The sequence below is a fragment of the Hetaerina americana genome, unplaced genomic scaffold (assembly GCF_022747635.1).
Source record: "Hetaerina americana unplaced genomic scaffold, ioHetAmer1.1.p SCAF_4, whole genome shotgun sequence".
In the NCBI taxonomy this organism is placed as follows: domain Eukaryota; kingdom Metazoa; phylum Arthropoda; class Insecta; order Odonata; family Calopterygidae; genus Hetaerina; species Hetaerina americana.
Window position 1 is genome coordinate 103378871 of NW_027286985.1, and position 22079 is coordinate 103400949.

General features: G+C 35.3%; 2 protein-coding genes across 3 annotated transcripts in view; one reads left to right on the forward strand and one right to left on the reverse strand.

Annotated features, from left to right (window-relative positions):
• Srrm234 (Serine-arginine repetitive matrix 2/3/4) overlaps positions 1–11526 on the forward strand; it is an 88317-nt gene extending 76791 nt beyond the window's left edge. Inside the window, exons 11-12 of the mRNA XM_071590753.1 lie at positions 7157–7194; positions 7339–11526. Coding sequence (XP_071446854.1) covers positions 7157–7194; positions 7339–7487 — 187 coding nt within the window. The 3' untranslated portion in view covers positions 7488–11526. The remainder of the gene's footprint in view (positions 1–7156; positions 7195–7338) is intronic.
• A 4533-nt stretch (positions 11527–16059) lies between these two features.
• LOC139692305 (patched domain-containing protein 3-like) overlaps positions 16060–22079 on the reverse strand; it is a 215023-nt gene continuing 209003 nt past the window's right edge. The window contains exons 7-11 of one of the 2 annotated variants that reach the window (XM_071590411.1): positions 20583–20896; positions 19599–19811; positions 18858–19067; positions 17881–18168; positions 16060–17763 (exon numbers count right to left, since the gene is read on the reverse strand). In XM_071590411.1, coding sequence (XP_071446512.1) covers positions 16918–17763; positions 17881–18168; positions 18858–19067; positions 19599–19811; positions 20583–20896 — 1871 coding nt within the window. In that variant the 3' untranslated portion in view covers positions 16060–16917. Of the gene's footprint in view, positions 18169–18857; positions 19068–19598; positions 19812–20582; positions 20897–22079 lie in introns of both variants that reach the window. The other variant, XM_071590410.1, reaches the window with a different exon arrangement.

Genomic DNA, 22079 nt, shown 5'->3' on the forward strand with positions numbered 1-22079 from the left:
CCCATCTGCAGTGAGGTGGGCATCTTGGCATGTCCCCCTCCCCTCCTAGAGGCCCTCTCATTTTTGGGCATCCTAGACTCCCAAGTTGGGAGTTGCAACTTAAATAAGGAATCAAATTGCCATAGTTGTTGCATCAAGTATACTTCAAAACTTAAGTAGTTGTATTCTGTTCAGTGAATGTTGGCATTTTAAGAATTTGGGATATTCTGGTAGCATCTTGACTTTCGGAGCAGTTTGGCCAAGTCAGGTTTTTTTTTTTTTTTTAAAGTTTTGGGAAAGCCAGGAAACTACGTACGGTAAACTCTCGTGTATTTGTGCTAATGGATTCATGGCGATGCACGATTAATGGAAAAATATGAATAAACAAAATGTATGGAAAATATGGCCGTGATATAAATGAATTGAATTCGTATGAACCAAAAAGTTTTTAAAAGCAAGTCACTTCAATTAGGAAGCAAAGGGATTCTTTTAAAATTCATTGTGGTTAGGTCAAGTTTTAGCAGTAGAGGGCATAATTTTCCCCCATTTTTCAGCCATTTTTTAAGGATTGAATTCTAGTTTTAGGAGAGCACAACTATAATTTATAGAATACCAGAGCTTAATTGTCTGAAAGCCAAATCAGTCACATAGCCAAGATAAGCTGAACACATAAAAATGATCGCCAAAAGATGTATATCTGCAAAGATAGCTGATTCAGATCCATGATCATCACATGATACCGATTAAATGAATGCCCTATTGGTAAGAAAAATTTAAATACTATTGATAACTTTGGATTTTGTGATCTATATGAAAACTTTCGAGAGCCGAAAGATTTCACCCTAGATTTAATAAATGTATTGAAGTTTCAAAGCATTTAATTATCTTTATGATTTTTATTAAAACAAAACAGCAAACTGATAATAATCCACACCCACAGATAATCTGGAGTTTACTGTAATTCATCTCCAGAATTTTTGCTGAAGATATGGGTATCTAAAACTCATTCTCTTCCTAATGTTATTGTTATTAATCCTTCTAGTATAATAAATTTCCCTAGACATCAAGAATACTATAGGGACCCAAGAGCTGGAAACATTGGCCCCATGACTGTTTATGCCCTTCCTTTTTCAAAGTTCAAGTATGTAAAAGGGAAACACTTTTTGGCCAAATAAAGAGTGGAAAAGGCAGCGATGGTCAATTATTCTTCCAAGAGTTTCAACTCTTATTACAAATGCCAATATGCAATGAATGAGGTAGAGTAGTAAGTATCTTGTTGTTGCTAGAGTTAATGCAGATGTTGTCACTTAGTTGCTCAGACCACAGTATTTAGTGTTTATAAAGCCGTGGCACTTAATGGATTGCTAGAACATTAGTGGATATGCATGATTTTCTTTTTGCAAAAATTATTTTTTCGGCAGTTTAGAAATCCCAATTTTTTGCTAATCTTTTTTTGGTTTTAGGATTCGAGACTCAGTTATACTGTTTCAAATGCTATTTAATTTTAGAAATAGCGTAAACATTTTGAGGCATCAATTTAAATGAATCTTCTGTGGCATAAAATGGTTGCAGTAGTCTAGGGGTAGAGCGTTGGACTACTGACTGAAGTGTCCCGGGGAGCCTCCCTGGGCACCTTCAGCTCCACCCAAGCTTTGTGATTTTTTGGGTACCAGGCCTTCCTGGGAAGCCATAGCCGGCATAGGGAAAGTAACTGGCCTCCTTGCCTTGATGTGTGAATCTCACATGCCGTCAGGCTTAGTACTGGGTGAACTGTGCACCTAGCAAACCAACCTTTGGGTTGATTACTGTGTTTTTTATGTAGAAACCATAGAAATGAAATGATAAATGAAGTGCAAACTCAATAAGGGTTATTTTAATTAGTTAATTAAATTAAAATTTCCCAATCCTTATGGTGAATGATGTGGCTACAGTGAGCAGTAAGACCTATTATTCTGAAAAAACATTCATGATTATGCAGGTTTGAATCCATTTCAGGAAACTACATTTTGGGCATTAGGATCGGGATACTTAAAGCTTAAACGTCACAGTTGACCCCATACTACGCTCTAATTTACAAACTTAATCCCTGATTCAGGGTGGCTGCGGAAAGTTGAGGAAAACAGGAAATAGTTGAGAATTACTAAGCTTTTCAAAAAATTGAGGAAAAAATGAGCAATAAAGGTAAACTTTTTGAAAAGCAGGGAATTTGTTAAGAAGATCAGGATAATGTAATGGAAATTGGGAGTACCCAAATAGATTGTTTCTTTTAATTTGTGGAATAATTTCATGTTCGCAGTTGAAGGAAGTATGATGATAACTCCTCTTCTATTTTAGCCTAGATTTGGAAATTTCCTATATTATCCTTGTGAGGAAAGACATAATTTCATGTAGTTCTCTTAGAAAAGTAAATACTTGTGGAGCAAATGAGATCAGTAAATAAAGCAAGTGAATTAAGATCCCATTTATTTTTTAATTCATCAATAATGATTGTTCTATTTTCTGAATTCTCCTCATCTCAGCTTTAGTGTCCCCTCATTGTGTGCATGATATGACTGCCCATGCAAGGGTCACTATTTTTATTGTTAACTTGTTTTCTGTTTTTATATTACTTTCATATGAACAATCTGATGTTGCCAGCATTTCTGTACTTGTGTTTTTCTTTTTATGATGAAAGATAAGGAATGCAAATGATATTTGAAGTAACACATTGTATTGCTCAGGGCTATAGAATATGCTTCTTTGTGCCCAGTTCCAGGGAAAATAAAGGAATAGCCTTAAAAGCATCTCCTCTAACAATTTATTCTTAAATACATAGTTTTTTAGAAATTTCTTAGATGTTATAATACATGTGGCATTTGGCCTTGTTAGGTAGGTAAAGAAATGGCAGTGACTCTGGGTTTTCCATGATGACCATATTCTAAGGGATCAAAATAAAATCAACAAATTAGCAACACTTTATAGATATTTTACAAGGTGAACTGAATAGCAAAGTTCAATTCTTTATCTGCATAATGGTTCAAGTCCATTGTTCATTAGTCATGTCTTTCATATTTAAGAAAATTTTAATGATGCTTTGCACAATTGTACCTCCTTAGTAAATATAATTTCTGCTCTTTGTAAATTTTTTTTGTATTTAATCCCTGTCACAATGAAAAGTGGCCAAACAGGTCATTTCTGGTTGGTTGATTTTGGTCCTTATGTTGTCAGTTCATGTATGACAAATAAAAATGTTCAATATATAGTTTTTTAGTTATTGTACCAAAAATGCATCAGACCCACTTATAGACATTATTCAGATAATTTCTACAATCTAATCAATAGGACCTGAAATAACTTGCATTGAAATACCTCTGTCTATTTTTTGTTTTAAAGAATCCTTTTTATCTCTGCTATGTATGGATAAAGTAAATAGTCAAGGATACGACTTTATACATCAAAGACTGGCTTAGAGCCAGGAGAAGAATCCAATATCTAAATTCCTCATGTAGGCAACTCAAAATATATACTAGAGGTTGTTAAAGTATTTTAACATATTTGTGAAATTAGGTTCCTCCTGAATCGATATCCCGACTGTATCTGGCTTTAAAGTTTTGTCTATGAAGACGAGAGTTTGTCTTATGTCATGGTTATGCTTGTTGCAGCCAGTGCCATCAGTTTGTCTTCAGAGATTTTTTTTTAAGTTCAAAATTTTTGTTTATGGTTTTATTTTTTTAGGTGTTTTGTTTTCTTTCGCATGTTTTTCATTATTTTGGCCCCCTTTTCTGCAACAGGGGCGTAAAGGAAACTGGAAATAAATCCCCTTCCCAGAGTTCCCGGTATCCAGACTCCAAAAGAAGTTCTGAGTATAAGAAAGGACTAAAAAGAGAGCGAGGGAGTGAGAGTGAAGATTAAAAGTGAGAAGCACATTTTGCCCAATGCCATTATTTTCCTGTGTTAAGGCAACATTATAGAATAGCGTAATTGAAATATTGGAAATATTGAAGTCAATGCACATTCTTAATTGATCATGTGAGTAAACTGGCATCTGTCTCCCTTTTTTGTAAGTATTTTCAATTCAGTGCCAATTCCTTGATTTGATTGGCATTGTACAGCCTTTAGCACGTCAGTGATTGGTGTTTAAGTTGGTTGTCAATTTGTGTGTACATTTATGTCAACAGTTTATTTTGACTTATAAAACCTTTCTTTCTCTGCACACAATTTTTATCAGTTGGCATTTTTTTATGTTATTATTTTGAGCTAGATCTTAAAGTGAATGTAATAAATATCTTACTTATGCACTTTATAGTGTTCTTTGCTGTATGTTGTGTTGTGACTTCTGCCACCCATTCTTTTTGAATTCATTATTAGCTAAGCAAACCAAAAAATGCATTAATTAGAGCTTCTGCAGTGGTGTATTTTAAGCACAGAAGATTTGAGACATCATGTAATTGGTAAGTTCACTTAAAAATTCCTTTTGAGTTATTGGCATGTAATGGTATAAATACTTCTTTGTTTAATTTGATTGATGACTAATTGTTCCTGTATATCCTGTATATCTAACTGGTAACCAATTGTCCTTCCTCTAACTATGGCAGTAAATCTGAAGCTGATGTCCCCAAAATGTTACCTTGCTCCATGAAAGTGTAGCTTTTGAGTGAAAGGCACACCTCTAGGAGGAAGAATTCTGCATGTCCGGGTTTTCACCGCGTTGTTGTTTGAAGCCGACAACAGTTTCGCCGAAGTTTCATCCGGCGTCTTCAGGTCGAAGATGTTCACGTCTTCAGATCTTCGACCTGAAGACGCCGGATGAAACTTCGGCGAAACTGTTGTCGGCTTCAAACAACAACGCGGTGAAAACCCGGACATGCAGAATTCTTCAAGCCACCGCCGCGAAAATCTACGCAGCCATATACACCTCTAGGAGGTTCTATTTCATGTTGAAAGCTCTCATTTTGTGTGATAATTTTATGTATAGCTTATTTACCAAATAACTTAGCCATAACATTGGTTGGACTTTAGTATTTCAAAGAAGAGATCACAGGTAATATAATTTAATGCTTACAAATATAGCATCAGTTGATAAAAATATCATTTTGTCTTTTCATCTTGATTTAATTTATGCTGATCTGTGAATGCTCGTCATGTCTGAGAAACTCAAAGACTTCTTTATTAAAAAAAATTGTATGACCAAATCCATAGAAAAATTCTTTTTCATTTTAACCCAGTGGCAATGTTTGCTGTTATCTAAAATGAACCATATACTAAAAATGTTAAAGTCAAAGTGTGAAGCAAATTGTTTTGTGAAAATGCGATTGAAATTAAAGTTATACATTTTGCAGTTTTTTAATTTTTTCATGTAGACTACGTGGTCAAGTAGTCCACTTTGAAATGCAGAAATTTAGATTACTTTTTCCTGTGAAATCTTGATATGATTTTGTATTATGCTATATTAAAAAGTTAGGCTCATGATGGCCTTTCATTCTAAGAAATTTAAAGTAATCATTCCAGTGACTACATAAATGAAAAAAATTCATGTTGATTGATTGCTGTCTATGTTGCATGCGAACTTCTATTCACCTGTTTTTCTTATGTTGGTCTGACCGGTACTCTGGAGTTCTTTTGATTAGTAGTGTAATAACTGGTCCATGTTATTGGCATCGAAGAAGAAGGAATTTCTCGCCAGCTATTATTAACAATTCAGTGAATTGCTTGAGGGGGAATGAGCAGGGGGATTATCCAAGCACCTCTAATAATTCCTGCTTCATCAATGTATGAAGCATGCAAATGCTAGTTAGAGATGACCAATAGCAAATTAATAAAAAAATTGTCTTGCATTATGTGTAAAATTTATATTTGGGTTTAATCAAATCTGATGAATACAGTGACTGTTGTGATGATTCAAACCCTAATTCTATAATTTTCGCCATTGAAACTGTGCAAGTGTGCATTTCCAAACCCATGCATTGTCTTGATGGAAGAGATATTTTTTCTTTGCATAGGAAAAAGTTTTTTCTTGACTTCTTAGCTCAACTGGTACAATGATGGCTCACAATATTCTCCATTTATTGTTATTGCTTTCAGCAAGTAATTGATATAGATGACTCCGCGTGCATCCCAAAAAAATTGTGGCCATCTCCTTGTTGGCTGATTTCACCATCTTTGTCTTAATTGGAGCCGTATTGCCTTAAGAAACCTACTGTTTTGATCGTTCCTTTGGCTCTGGAGTGTAGTAGTGTATTCATGTTTCGTTTAACGTTATGTATCGATGCAGAAACTTTTCAGGATTGCAACGGAAAAAATGTAAAACCAGCCTCCAAATCAACCACATGATTGCCCTTATTCTCCACTGAGAGCAAACGTGGCTCTCGTCTTGCAAAGATTTTTTTCATAGCCAATTTTTAATGCAAAGTTGAAAATACTGTGCTTTGTGATATGCCTGTGGCCTCAACTATTTCATGAACTTTGATTTGTCAATCACTCAAAACCATGTTGTGGATTTAGTCAGTCATTTCAGAGCAAGTCGCTTAAACTGTCTGCCACCAAGAACTTTCATCATTTGTGGATGTATGGTCACAATTAAACTCATTTATTCCCTTTTAAATAGTAGCAAACACAGTAGTAGATGATCCAAGAACTTCATCAAACTCAGCTTTGATCTCCTTTGTTTTTGAGTTTTTTAGATAGAAGTGTTAAATAACTGCACAAAATTACTATTCATTTTTAAAAATAAATTAAAGTTCGTAGCTTTAATTCACTTTAAAAACGAAGGCACGCGAGGGTTATAACTGAAACTTTAAGAGCAGTCCAATGAGAGATGATGCTTACCGATAGCAAACCTTTCCGATACTTTGTGCACCATCTCTTTGATTAAGGACTTATTGAAGAACCCACTATTAAGTGAATATTTTAGTGAAATGTGAGTCGAGTATGCTGACAAATGATGTAATGAAGTATAATTACCTAAGAATGCATTTTATTCCATTTCCCCCATTGTTAAATATTTTTGTGAATCATGAAGCCACAAAATTTGCATCCATCTCATCATGACAAAACTACTGATGTAAATAATTTATGGATACTCTACAGGTATTGATATTGATTGGTCTTCCATAGTGCCAGTAATAACTGCATGGCTCTACTAACCCAAGTTGTGTGCATGCGTGTGTTCTCTTTCTCCCCCCCGTGGATGCTTTGCCAGTGCGAGGAAGCGCCCCATCCCATACCATCGCCCCACACCTCCGACACCTTCCACGGTGAGCAGCAGTCGCAGCTGCGAGGGTGGCTGTGGCGGTGGAGGGTCGGGGGGCACCGGTGGAGGAGGAGGAGGATTGGGGGGCTGCGAGGGGTTTGGTGGGGGGTGTTGCGGGGGCACCAGTGGTGCTAGCAGTCGCAGCAGTAGCCACAGCAGCAGCACTAGTCGTAGCCGGAGTCGCAGCTATTCGAGGTGCAGCAGCAGCTGGTCCCCTGTCCAGTCTCCTCTCTCGAGGCACTCTCGAAGTCGCAGCCGAAGCGTTTCGTACTCCCCGTAATGAGCTTGGACGGTCGTTCTCATGATGCTACGTTTAAACCTTCCCCTCACGATTCCACACGATTAGAGCTCACCTCAAGTATTCGACCCACCCCATTTCTTCCCCTTCACTGGCAAGCCCACCACTGAGGGCCACCGTACGCGATTGGGTCCCTCCTCCTCCTCACAATTGATATTTTCTCATAAATAAGTCACTTTTTCTTGGATATATTATTTTTCGTAATTCTGCTTCATATACTTTTCCATTTTGGAGTTTTAATGAACGTTCTTCACAAACACATGCAGCAAGAAGTAAAGATGAAATTGACATTCATGATGGCTAAGCCTGCTGGATACATTTTTGTATCTATGAGCGTGAAAAAATATCCATAGTCAATGTCAAATTTTGAGTGAGCTGCAAGAAATATTTTGCCTGAATTTATACTTTTTTGTCATTGCCAGTGGGGAAATGTTTTGCAATGAATTGTTGCTGCAGTGCATTTTGAGGTAGAGGATATTTCTTAATAATGAGACATTGGAAAGGGAGTCATCCATGAAGTGCATCTACTTAATTCATTGATTAGAGTAATAATGTGTTCTACCCTTTTTACCATGGATGGTTGCCTCTTGTTTATGTGAGTTCTCCAAAGTAACTCTTCACGTTTACCTCATTCAGAGTCATTCTTGTATATTTATCATATGTGCTCCTTGAGTTCATGATAACGTTTTGAAATTCAGTACAAGGTGCTGGCTATTGCTCTGCCATTTCTAGAAACTAGGGTTTGGTGGAGTATGGGCTTTGGCAATTTAATTTCATAATTTGAAAAAAAAGAAGCTTATCAAATGATATTTAATTTTTAAAAGGAAACAGCAATCCCCATTTTTTTATTTTAATTTTTGTGTGAGGGTCTAAGTCAATTGTTGAAATGTTTCAAATATTTTAACAAACATCTACACTTCCTTTTCCTCCAAAGATTCTTGAATTCCTAATCCGTAGCTTCTCAGAGAAGGTGGAAAAGTGAGGAAAGTTTCCTCTTTCAATAACCAATGATTATATTGTTGTTAAGATGAAATATGAGGTGCATGGTCTGGAGTGAATGGGTTCTTCAAAGGTCAAGTCAGCAATGGAAGTACATAACTACTGTTTGCCACAATGCCTTTGATAGTAATGGGCATATAATATGGTTTTGTTTTACCTCACTGTTATTAAATGCTGTGAATATTATGTATCATTCCAAATGGTTATGACTGATGTATCTTTAGTCTAGACATGCCTGAAGTGGAGTCGGTCACTTTTGCATTCCAAGGTGTGATGAAGTTGTACATTGCTTAGCTCTTGAAACCTCCATTTCTGGCAACCTCAGTTCAGATGTCACTGTTCAGAATTTTTAAAATAATTTTCTTTGCATCGTATTACTACCATCACAAGGTAGTATGTCTGTGTGTATATTGTTAAAAAGGTAATACAAACTGATGACTGTGAATTAAAAAAAGTGAATACTCATCGTGTTTGCAGACTGCTGGTTTTTTGGAGGAAGTATATGCATCATGAAGCATGAATTATTTAAAGTTGAAGTCTTGTTTTATTGTGGTAGTCACTAAGGAGTATTTCTCTTCTCAATAACTTACTTGCTCAAGTATTTTAATGATATTCAGCCTTTGAAGAATCTCATATTTATAAGTTTTCATTTGACCAGTTTTAAGTATATGCTTGCATAATTGGTGATATGTTGATAATTTCAAGCTATCATCTTACTCAATGCATTTTTTAGTGATATGGAATCATTTTCCAAATTTTTCTGATGATACTCAATTATTTGAGTTTCTTGATATTCAATTATTGGTTAGGACTAAATTGTCTGACAGATTATTTGTTAAAAATGAATTTCCATTGTGATCCATTATTGTTGCTGCTTAAATATATGTTATCAGGCAGAGCTTCTTTAGGCCCTTATGTCTGCCAGTCTTCAAAATGTATACATTCTGCAATTGGTGATGATTCTTCTGACCATTTATCAGTAGTCATTTGCTGCAAATGCTCATTTAGTTCTTTTGAACTGAAAACTAGTCTCAAGACTTACTATAGCCGTAGTAAAGTGTTAATTGTAGTGCAAGCTTAAAGGCTATTTGACACATCTCTCAATTCAGTAATGATATCAGTTTCTTTATTTTGGTAAAAAAACTTAAGGAATTAGCATGGTTTCTCCTTAGTTTTTGCTGCAAATTGTGCCTTCACTTTATTAGCATGAAGACTTAGAACTTATTAAATTAGCAAAAAAGGTTGTGGATTGTTTGCAGTTAATCCAAAGAAAAACCATGTGAATTGACACAACCAAAGATGTGTCGGCACCTTAAAACTTGATGTCCTCCCTTTTGTTTACTTTGTTTATTTACTTCAGTATTTCGAGGGTTATCTGTGCAATATAATTTTCATTGCTGCCAATAAAAAATTGGTTTTCGTCCTCAACCACATACAAACTGAGGTTGGTAACTGATGTATCCATTGTAAATAGTCTATGTAGCGATGGAGTTCAAGCTTAAGTGGCAAAAGTCTTTGATTATCAAAATTTAATAACCTTTTTAAAGCAAACACTCGACTCAAAATTGTGTTTGCCATAATATAGGATAGCTATCGTTATTCATGTTAAATTAATTATAATTAATTTATTTGCCTCCATAAGTCTGCATTCGATAGGCAGCCATTGAAACTTTTAAGTGATCTAATATTATTAGTACTGATCTCAATAGTGGATCAAGTATGTGTGTCAAAAGCCTAAGAACTGAGAAGATGGTTTCCTTATTCAGCTGATATCTTTGTTGCAAACTTGTTGATGACTGTTTTTATAGCAATTGGAAAGTATTCCAATCTAACCCTTGTTGAAGTTTTTGAATTAACGGAACCATATCAACTCAATTCAGATGTGTGGCACTCAGTGTTGTAGACTTTGTGTGTGATAATGTCTTATAATAGCTGATAGCTAATGTGTCACTCAATATTTGGTGTTTTTTGGTGCCCAAGTTAGCTTTTTGTTGGAAATTGGTCTGTAAATAGTTACATTGCACCTGACAGTGCTCAAAAATTAAACTGTAGCATTAGTTAGCTATTTAAAGCTATATGCTTCACAGCAGCTACATGTGTTAGTGTGTAATTGTGATGAAGAAGAAGCACTCTAAAATATTTAAATTGATCTCTGTGATTATATAATTTAAACTTTATTTATGTATTTATTGAATCCTGTGCTAGTATTTATCTAATATTTTATGGTGTTTATCTAGTCATTTCTAGTCTCATGAAATCATAAAAAAGTGATATTTTTTTGAAGTGTTGTTTTTATTTTCAGATTTGTTATTTATTTATTTTAAAATGCTGATGCAATCTTTATTGAATGGTATTATTTTTATATGATTTTTCTTTTTGTGCAGTTGACTTAAGTGATAGGAAAATTAGCTGATACTCAGTAAAGAAGCCTAGACCATTGTTTCTTAAATGTTCTAGTCTGCAATATCTGAATTGGTGAGATTAAGAAAAATTTGCATTTTTTCCCTTGAGTTGTGAAAAATAAATTACAAATTGATTTTTCTTTTGAAAATATTTTTTTTAGATTTTTATAATTTTAGTGACCGTCTGTCATGCCAGTAAATGTTTTTACTTTCCTGTTCTCTATTGAATTGCTGAAAAAACCACCATCCATCAGCAGACAGTCTATGATTTAAACATTGAGAAACATTGGCATAGGTGGGAAGTAAACCTAAGAATGTTGTCATTGCTTTTGGATGAATCAAGTTTGTTCGGAAAAGTTGTCATGAGATTAATATTTTTTTAATCTGGATAGATAAAACTTTTTTTGCATTGATTTTTTAAAGAATGAAATGGGACAATACCCTTTTGATGTCTTTCCATCAAAATGAAAATATCATGTTAGATGAGATTTTTAGGTGTTTTTTTATTAATCACCATACAGGTTTGTCTTAAGTGGACTATTGTCAGCAATTTATAGATGCTACCCCTAAAACCTATCCAGCTGTATTAAAATATTATTAAAGTACTAAATTATGGGTAATGTTTTGTTTTCAATCATTTCAAGAATATATTTTCAGAAAATTGGTCACCCTCACCTGTTAAGTGCTAATATCTGGTTTAATATGCATACTCGAGTCCATGCAACAAACTAATGAAATATTATTTTCTTTTTCATCATTTGTTAGTATTTTTGTCTGAAGGTATATATTAATTGCTTCCTATCAAAAGAAATGTTAGTGAAATTTGTATATGAGCCTGGTAAATCTGATGACATTTTTTACCCAATTCCAGGTAAATTCCAAGTCTTTCACTGAAGTATTTGGTACAATGCTTTCCTTCATCGGTATAAATAGTTCACAGGCTCTCTTGGAAGCCATTTATTTAAAGAAAACACATGACCAAGCTAAATTTTGTTTGGTTTTTTTCCCACATTATTTTGTTGAAATACTTTATTCACTAATATTAATGTTTCTTAGTATTGGCTTGTGGGCCACAGTAGTTCAGGGGTAGAGCGTTGGTCTACTGACTGGTGGACTAGTGGTAAGCCTCTCTATGGCACCTGCAGCTCCACCCAAGCTGTGTGATTTTTTGGGTACCGGATCCTCCTGGGAAGCCATAACTGGAATAGGGAAAGGAACTGGCCCCCTACCGTGATGTATGAATTTCAGACACCGTATAGGGCTCAGTAGTGGGTGAACTCTGCTGTCACCAACAAAACCGACCTTCCAGTTGATTACTGTGTTTATGGTTTTTTAATATTGGTTTAAAAATAAAGGTATCATATAATCATCATTTTGGAACACTTAAATTGTGGAAAGTTATCACACATTGTATTTGAATTAAGAAATCTCGTGTTCCTTTTACCCAAACAATAATTTATGTAATTTTGAGGACAAATTGCTACAATTTAGGAATAGGTCACTATGCTCTCATATAGTATATCTTCTTGGCATGAAAATGAGTTCATTTTTTTATTCCCAGAGAAATTTATGTTAGTAAATATTATTCACTAATAATGAAAAGGAACTTGGCAATTTTCCACAATTTTATTGGGAGAAGCTTGACAAACTTCACTGCAATTTGGTATACTTGTGTGTTAAGTGGCAAATATGCTTAATGATTATAGTATATTGAGAAAGCAAGGGTGGAGAAATTAGAGCTTCGAGTGGGATGGCAATAGTATTTTATTATGTGATTTATTCATGTATTTCAAATATACTGAAAAATACTTAGAGATTTTTATCGTATGACCTATTGAAAGAATTATCATTATTAATTGTTTGGTGTCATTTTTTGATCAAACAAACTTGAGCAATGCAGATCGCAATTATAGTAGCATATGATAAGAAACTTATCAGTGTAGACTACTTTTAATGACAGAAATACATCATACTGTTCGGCAATTCTGCTGTAGTCAATTTTATGACAGTAAATACAAACCATGAGTTAAAGGGGCTATATTTCTTCATGAAGTCATATTTGAATTTAGGACGTGAAAAGTTGTTGGCATAGGCCACAAAACAGGCCTGCTTGTTTAAGCCAATTTCTGTGTAACTTTTGTAATGTGATGTTAAAAGAAAAATTAAAGCAAACAAAAATTTAATATGAGATGAAGTAGTCATTCATACATTTCTCCAAATAAGATGATAGCGTGTTTGTTTAATGTATGCAGATTCTCTGCATGAAATACTATACTTTGATTTGACTAATGGCATTGACAATGATGACATGATTATTCATCGGTGATACAGTCTTCCTATTTATTTGTCATGAGTAGGATGCTGTGAGTACAGTTGAGGAAACACTTGAAGATGAAATGACAAACTTCTTAAAGTTATTGTGAATATGTCACATAAATTGGTGGTATTGTTTAAAGATATAGAGGGCTTAGTAACAAATGGTATTACCATTTTATTTCAGTGAAGTTCTGTTATTGAGGTCACCTCGCTTCCATCTGAAAAATTACTTTTTGATAACTGAATATTGACCTGTTACTCAAGCTCAATGAGTTTGCGTGATTTAACAAATTTATCTGCATAAAAGCAAGAGATAAATACCACCTTGGGAAGAGCAGTGATAATTACAATCACGGAAACAATATAGCTTAGGCAAGTAATTTGATTATCTTAATTAGCCATTTTGGTTGAATTCCCATCTTAATTCAATGAGTGCTTGAGACCTCAATTGACAGGTCCTCCAGCTCCAAGCTTAAAAGATTACTTAGTTACCGCAGTACATAGTTTGTTAATGTTTTCCTGTTTTGCCATTAAATTTTTCCTACTAGCTCATAGACAATATCATTTATTAAAAAAGTAAATCAAACAGTTTCTGGCATCCTAGGGTGGAATATCTTCATATTGAAATTGAATACGAACAACTTGGCTTTTCTACATAGACTGTATGGAAAAGCCAAGTTGTTCATATTCAACATCATTTATGTTGTCCACTGACCATATTTATCATGTGAGTATAGGAGGGGTCAAGCAGAAATGAAAAAAAGATACATATACATTTCAATACTATAAACAATGCTTAACACATCTTAAACAATGAAGAATGTGCTCAAACAGCTTGTCATTGAAATATTCATTCAACGCATGATAGCACTTCCTTAGAAGGAGATTGAGTTTCAATTTGCAACTACATAATTTATCACTCATCTTCATTGAGCGTGATAATGTGTTATAAATTCTGACTACCAATACTATTCAGTTTTCATTTGAAATTGCTGATTTATGGTAACTTATGTGATGATGATTTCTTGTTGAATACAAATGATTATTTATGTTAACGTGATAGAGTTGGATATTATTTTTGATAAACACAGACATTGCAAATATATATGTAAATGGAATGGAAAATCATTTAATTTTTGAAAATAAGAACCTACATGATTTATAATAAGACCTGCGTATGTATCTGATAACTTTTTTTTAACTAAGAAAGGTGTACAACATGCATACAGATGATCCCTGGAGCACCATTCCATGTAATGCAATGGAAGAAAATTAGAATAATACCTGAGCTTTATTACCTCTCGAGACTTATGCAGGAGCCAATCATTGCACATCACCATACCAAGTTTAGGGTACAAATTATTAACATGATTATTCTGCATGCTGGCTTGTTGAACATTTGCACCTAAAAACTTAGTGATAGATGCAAAAATAATTCTATCATTGCTGAGATTTGAATTGATATTCTCTTGCAACATTGTACAATTAAATGGGACCTGTGTCTTTTTGCAATTTAGTTCAAATTTGTTCTTGCAACTCCAATTCCAGACGCTGTCTAAAACCTTTGGTAATTTAACCCTTTGACTACTTTTATTAGAAATTATAAAGTTTGAATCATCGGAAAATATAATGAAATCAAGGCTTTGCTAATTTTTATTTATTAATGGCAGGTAATTAATGAAAAGCAAAAATAAAATTCATCCCAATAATGAGCCCTGGAGATCTCTTATACCCTTATTCCCATGATAATTTCAGTACCCATCCCAGTTATCTTTCACACCCTCAACTTGTCAATTAATTGGGGTGAAATTAGCATTATTGCGGGGCAGTGCAGACAACCTTCTACGTAATTTTCTTCTGTCATCGCTTCTGCCCATTTTTCTCATAAATTCTAATATATTCGATGTGCTCCTACTGAAAAATTACATTTTCCTTTAATTTCTGGAGTTAATGCACTCTGTCAAAGCACCTTCTTAGTGTACCTGAGTGCTAGAAGGTACTTAAGTGCTTTTAAAGTTTTTTTATATTGCTAATAGCGCTGATAAATTCCCAATATATCTTTTTCGGTGACTTTACATCATTGGAACTAGCACCAATGAATGAAGATCCAGGGAGTTCCCTAGAGCATGGTTGTCTATTAAATGGAGACTGTTTAAAGCTAATATAGAAATGATTATTTTTCCAACTTCACTATAGCTATTTGGTTAATATTGCCCATTTATATTGTTTGATAACACTATTTTGTTTTCAAATGAAAGTGTCCCTCAAAATCCTTACTCCAAGGTATTTTGCTTTTTCGACTGTATATGCTGAAATGTAGGCAAGTCATTGCTACAATCAGATCTGATCAATAAACACAAAGGTCATATTAATTTGTGCCGGAACATACAGAACTAGCTATTCCCTGAACAACTCCAGCATGATCTTAGTCATGGATTATTATGATCCTAAGAGCACCTGTGAAGTGGGTGGTCTGGCACAGTTTAGGGTATCCTTAAGCACCATAATTACTTCCATTTTTCCCCATTGAAACTCATAGCTCACTCTTGGGTACAGATCAGACACACAAGCATGAAAGTCATGTGCAAGACCTGAAAGGAAAGTGGGTGTAACATACATGCGTTGAGAAGACGATGCCTCTTTGAAGAGGAATATTATATGAATTTGCAAAAAGAAAGCTGTAGGGGGAAAATTTGGAAGAGGGTAGATTAATGTGGAGAGGAGAGTTAGAAATCATTGCACTGGGGGTAGAGACAAGGCACCAGTATTCTTCAATGGTAGACAATCAATTATAAGTAATGTGAAGAATTGTGCAGAGGCATTACTTCTTTGTCCATTTTATTATAAATTCTGACAAAAATATACAAATTTCATAGAAAGATTTTCCTTGAGCATAATGATTATAGTCATTCCAGTTTAAATAAGTGTTTATGATTCTTAAGTTGTGATTCAACAAGCCCATTGGATGAATTTGACTGCTATAATTTAGTAGCATTTGAATAAATGAAGTCCAGCTAATGCTGGAGATTCTTTTTATATGCTAACCAAATTTGCAGTAACAACAACAGATCATACACTGCATGAATATGTTGCATTTTTTAGACACTGCTAATTTTGGTCTACATTGTTTATATTGGGTTATTCTGCTGTAGAAATATGTTTGGATGGATGTAAAATGTAGGAATGGCAAGCATATTAGAGTTCCATCTTCAGAACTTTTCCTGAGAACTTAATGAAGCAAAACTCCCATGAAGGAAAGACTTATAACTCTTCCTGCAATACACTTCAACTTGTTTTAAAGGAACTGCATGGCAACTGGGCTGAACGCGTCCCTCACAACACACTTTCTTTAATCTCTTAATGCTGCCAATTGCATTGACTATAGTTGATTAAGGGATAACAATCAGCATTTCAATCATGAAATAGCTGTCATTTCCCAAAAGAAAACATTGTCCACACGTAAATAATGAATTGATACCCTAATAATAAATTACATGACAGCAGTTACTGTTCATGATCCTAAAACACTGAAAAATATCTGTGTCACTTCAATCTGAAGCAGGATAAATGTCAAAACAACATGGTCCATTGAATCAAACAAGGTACTCAATGTATCCTTTGAACCCAATGGTTAGATTCCACAACATTGAGCATAAACATCTGGGGGATATTGTCATTCTCTGTGCTAGGAAACCTCAAGGAAACTTCATCTCACCAACATAGCCCGACTGCAGACGATTCACTAATGCGCCATTGCTGTGGTTTGCGTACTGAACCTTTCCCTTGAACTTAGCATCATCTGGTGAATAGTGTAACCTTTGATCTGAAGACTCCCGCCTGAATCCATTCTCCCGCCCCCTGCTAAGTCCCCTCTCGTGCTTTCGTATCCTCTGGTGCTCGTCATCACTCATGTAGCCTGCATTGCTGTACACTTCCATCAATTGTGGTGGCTGAAACGGTTGGTGCTGCAGCTGTCGGTGCCACATACTGGATGGGTTGCTATTGCCATTGCTCATCCGATTCCATGGCAGCCTTTGCTGCGAGCCCCCCCCTGAATTTGACATTCCCGTCTGGGGTGATTTGCCTGCTGAACTGGACTCACTTGATTCCTCCTCCCCTGATGTCCCAAGGCCTAAGTCTTTCTCCAGAGGAACAGTGCCCAAACTCCTGTGCTTTGCGGAAACTAAGTCCAGGGGCTGGTTGAACTTGTTTCCGAGGTAGGTGATCCCTCCCACCGGAGGGCCCAGGGCCAGGAACTGACCTCCTGGTCGTAGGCCATGCCCCAGCTGCAGGGCCACAGCTGCTGCTGATGCAGCTGAAGAGGGTGGTGTGCCGGAGAGACCATATGGTTGGCCCTTTTCACCAGGACTCATAGGGGACTGTATCCTGCCATTTGCATCACCCCTAGCTTTCTTCTTCTCATCCCTATCAGCACCTTCGATGCTTTCACTGGAGCAGGAGCCGGGCCCGAAGAGGGAGAGCAGGACGGGGAGGAGGAGGAGTCCATGCATGGCCCCAAACAGGATCACCAGGAAGACCATCTTAAAGAATGTGAGGAAGATGTAGGAGTGGGCAAAGGCAAGCGCTACGACACTGAGGACGGTGGACATGGCACCTTGGACTATTGGCAGTCCAAGAGCATAGAGGCACTGACGGACCTTTTCTTTTGTGTCAACTGCTGCCGGTGTTGTCATGTATGAATAGCATATGTGTGCAGAGAAGTCAATGGAAAATCCAATACACATGATGAGGTTGATCATGGAAATGGAATCGAGGGAGACACCCCAGAGTGCCATGTAGCCTGCGACGCCAGTTTCAATGGACAGGATGGAGAAGGCAATCCAGAAGCAGCAGAGGAGTGAAGGGATGAACACAAGGGAGATAAGCATCATGACGATGGCAGCAATCACCATGCACTGGATTGAGGTGGGCCTCACTAGCTCAAACTGAAATGGAGGGAAATTGTTTGGTGGTGTGAGGTTGAGCTTTCGGTTCACATTCATCTCTGCAGTCACTAATGTGATATTTACAAAAGTTGTTGATTAATGCTAGAAAGTAACTTTAAATAAATATAAATGCATGTATGTATAAAATTATTTAATTTAATTTTTTAAGTCTCTCAAATGGTTGCATAGTATGTTACTGAAAAAAGTCAATTTTATTGACCTGAGAATTTTTATGTAGTTATGAAGATTGGCACAGCCTCGTACAGCTAAATAAGATGCCACAAATTGCTGAAGCTTAATTTTAGTGTTCCCATTTAATTGATAAAAGGATGAAATTTAGTAATAATTATACTATTTAATGTTGCTCTTGAGTGAAAATTTAATGAAAAGTTACTGAGTATGTGACTAAGTCCACGTAAGTTTATATGAATTAGGTACAGATAAATACAAATTTTCTAGAGATAGTTTGGTCGGAAACCATTTGGCATCGATTCTGGGACAAGCCTTACTGATAACTTTGTTCATCTTTTCAATTCTTTCCAGTATTTCTTGCATAATGCATTTTGGATTGCTAACACTGAATGGCTGTGTAATAAGTAACATTTTTAGAAACTGCTGGCTATGATTATTATTTTAACCTATTATATTTCACCTCTGCATTTTTTCAATACCAATGTTACTCTACTTACCTGGTCAAAAAAGACAAAATATGGATGGAAGACTGTGACATTCAGGGATGCCTCGCGTGCGATTTGCCTCAGTGCTCTGACCATCTCCTTTTCATGGTTGGAATCTGTGATGTTTACTGCTTGGATTAGAAACCTAGATGCTATTATCCTTGAGCCATCATCATTGAATTTCACGTCTAGAGAGAAAGGGTTAGGTTGGAATAACCAAAGCTGTGAAGAGAAAGAACAAGTCATCAGAAAATAGCTGTGTTAGACTACAGATTAAAATATGAACTTAAAGAATTGGTATGAGGAAGAGTTACCATCATTTTAAGTTATGTATTTCACCTGTTCTCAGGTGCAAAAAACTTCATGTTTGAGTTTTAATGAGATTATCACCAAATATTGTATCACCTCATCTTCAAATGATGACTGAAATAAGCTACTGAGTTTAAGGTGATTTCATTGCAGTATCTTTTACACATTTCTATTACACATACTCTTAATTGAAGAGTCATCAGGAGGCTGAAAAAAGTTGGTCTTTCTGACCGATCTTTTTACATGGGGCCAGGTATCCATGTCTTTGCTCTGTTTTTGTTGACCTGATGACACTCCCAGTAAGAGGAGCAAAATGTCAAGTATTTTGAAATAGTCACAACTAATCTCAAAGAGTATGCTCTTACTCCTGTCCGACCTCTTGGGCATGAATATTATTGATTGTTATGAAAAAGTGACACACATATGCTGTAATTTCATTCTCACCTCTTTTAAGGATGTGATGAATTCTTCTTCAGTGTCTATGCTGATGTTGAGATAGTCCTTGTTACGATTTACATAACCTACAAAAGACCTGACCCAAGATTCTGTGTATAGTGGAGAGGAAATAAAAGATGTGTTTTCAAATGTCTGCGTCAGGTTTTCTATTTGAAATTGAACATAAGGGTCGGAGTAATTGAGTTCTCCACTGATGACAACCTGAAATTGAAAATAATTTACATTTTAACTCATGAACTACTTTATTACAATGGAAGGCTTGGTATTCTAGGAATCAGATATGTAATAGTTAAAAAAAATATGAAGTATTAATAAAAAGAGACTTTTCAGGTGGGATGTAGTGGAATATCATTATTAATTTAAAATTGCCAATTTTTAATTAATGAAGTTTTAAGGCTACAGTGTGTTACGGTATTTCTTATAATCCATTTCTCTTATTCTAATTCATTTAAGCAAATCTCCCCATAGCTAATGAAATATCTTTTTTCTATTTTATAGAATCGAAGGTACTGTCATTGAGTAGTAGTAGCTTTAGGGCAGGCAACCAACAACTGAGGGCATTAGTGCCATTAGGAATGGATTTGACGAGAGGAACGGTGGGGAAAAACTAGATGTCAGCATTAGCCCACTCTACTACCCTAATATATATATATATATATATATATATATATATATATATATATATATATATATAACAAAACCTATTATTTATCATGACGTAAATCCACTGTCAACTACCAGTCCTTTTTGATATATGAAAATAGATGATGAGCAATTCAAAGACTCTAAATAGTTAGATCATGTCTTTGGCTTTCAAGTACTAACTTAAGAAATTTTGGAGAAACCAATTGGCTAATGAAATTGATACAAAAAATAATACAAGGGGTATCAACTCAGATACCTTGCTTGTATTTATGATAAAAGTGGGAAAATGATGATCCCAAGGCTTTTGTATTACTTGGTTATCATTACCTGTATTCTGTATGGGAATTCCCGGAAGTAAAAATCTTCCCGATCATAGAAATCAATGGAGTACGAGTCAGTTCGAGAAAGTTTACGTCTCTCCAATCCCTCCTTGATGTTTGTAATCCCATAGCAAGCTCCAGCCAGATATCCAGCGAAAACAATTACAACAAGTACTTTGATGAAAGGTTTGTTGAGCATCCAGGCCACCTTTTCTCGGAAGAACACCATGACTGAGTGCTCAACATTATCCCTGGGGTTGTGAGGGTCCTCAGGATTGTGGCCACCAGTGCAGAGCATTCGGTAGAGCCATGATCGATGATCTGTTTCGGAATAGTCGAAAACAAGAACTGTTTAAATTTTAAGGAGAAATGCCAGGGAAAATTAGTTTTCTCAGCTTGTTCAGAAAATTTCATTTATGAAAATGTAAGAAAACACTACTGAAGCATTACCATATTGACATTGCTTATGGAAAAGGTCTTTCCTCCTGCCATTCAGTAAAACTCAACAATTCAAAAACTCAAATGTAAAAAAAGGATCTTTGAAAATTCGGCATTGGCAGTCTTCACACAAATAATGTTTGTCAGAAATAGTAACTGCAAATAATACTACAGTTAAATAAATACCATTGGGAATTTAAAATCCATAAATATTTATTAATAATACTAGGTTTCACTATCAATTTTTTTCTCCCAGTTTCTCACCCTTATTTTAATGAAATTTAGAAGATAGTATTATGTGACACACATGCCATTGTACAGACATCTTTCATGCTGTTTGGTCTTATTAAATTCTTCATATAGCTCTATCCTCGAAACATGTTAATTTTAAGTTTAAAACAGTTATTTCTTTGAATATTTCATAATTATTGGTACATTACATGCTAAATTCAACTCCAACCATACTAAATGTTTCTGAAGTAAATTAGTGAATATTATTAAATATGCATTATTTTTTATGAAATAATCCTTTTACCGTAATCATTGCCAGATGAAAAACACATAAAATAAAATTCACATAGGTGCTGACAATTTCAATTTGTGCTGCTGCGTTCACAACATAATATGTACCATTAAATCCACCATGGAGGGCTCAAATGGAATCCTTATTTTACTTTAATTACTAACCCCTATCATATGGTAGGTGAATCTACATAACTTTTAACTGTTCACAATTGAAGAAATGTTCTATTCCCAATGAAAACAAGCCTTAATTTGACCTATTCCAAAAACTCCAAATCCTCTGACAGACTTCTGATCAATTAGCACCTTGCTGATCCCATCCAATGCTCTTGAAAAGCTGGCATATGAGAAAATTACAGAATTATTTCATCAGAACTTGTCAGGCATGACCAAATATTGACTTGCATTGAGCTCTGGATGAGGAGGTAAGTGGCCCTAGATAATAGCATAGCATTCAACCTCTTACAAAGATATTATTTGAGCTAAACTAACTTGCAAGGATTTCCCACAAACTACTGCTTCATGATTTTTCTGCCCCACTGGA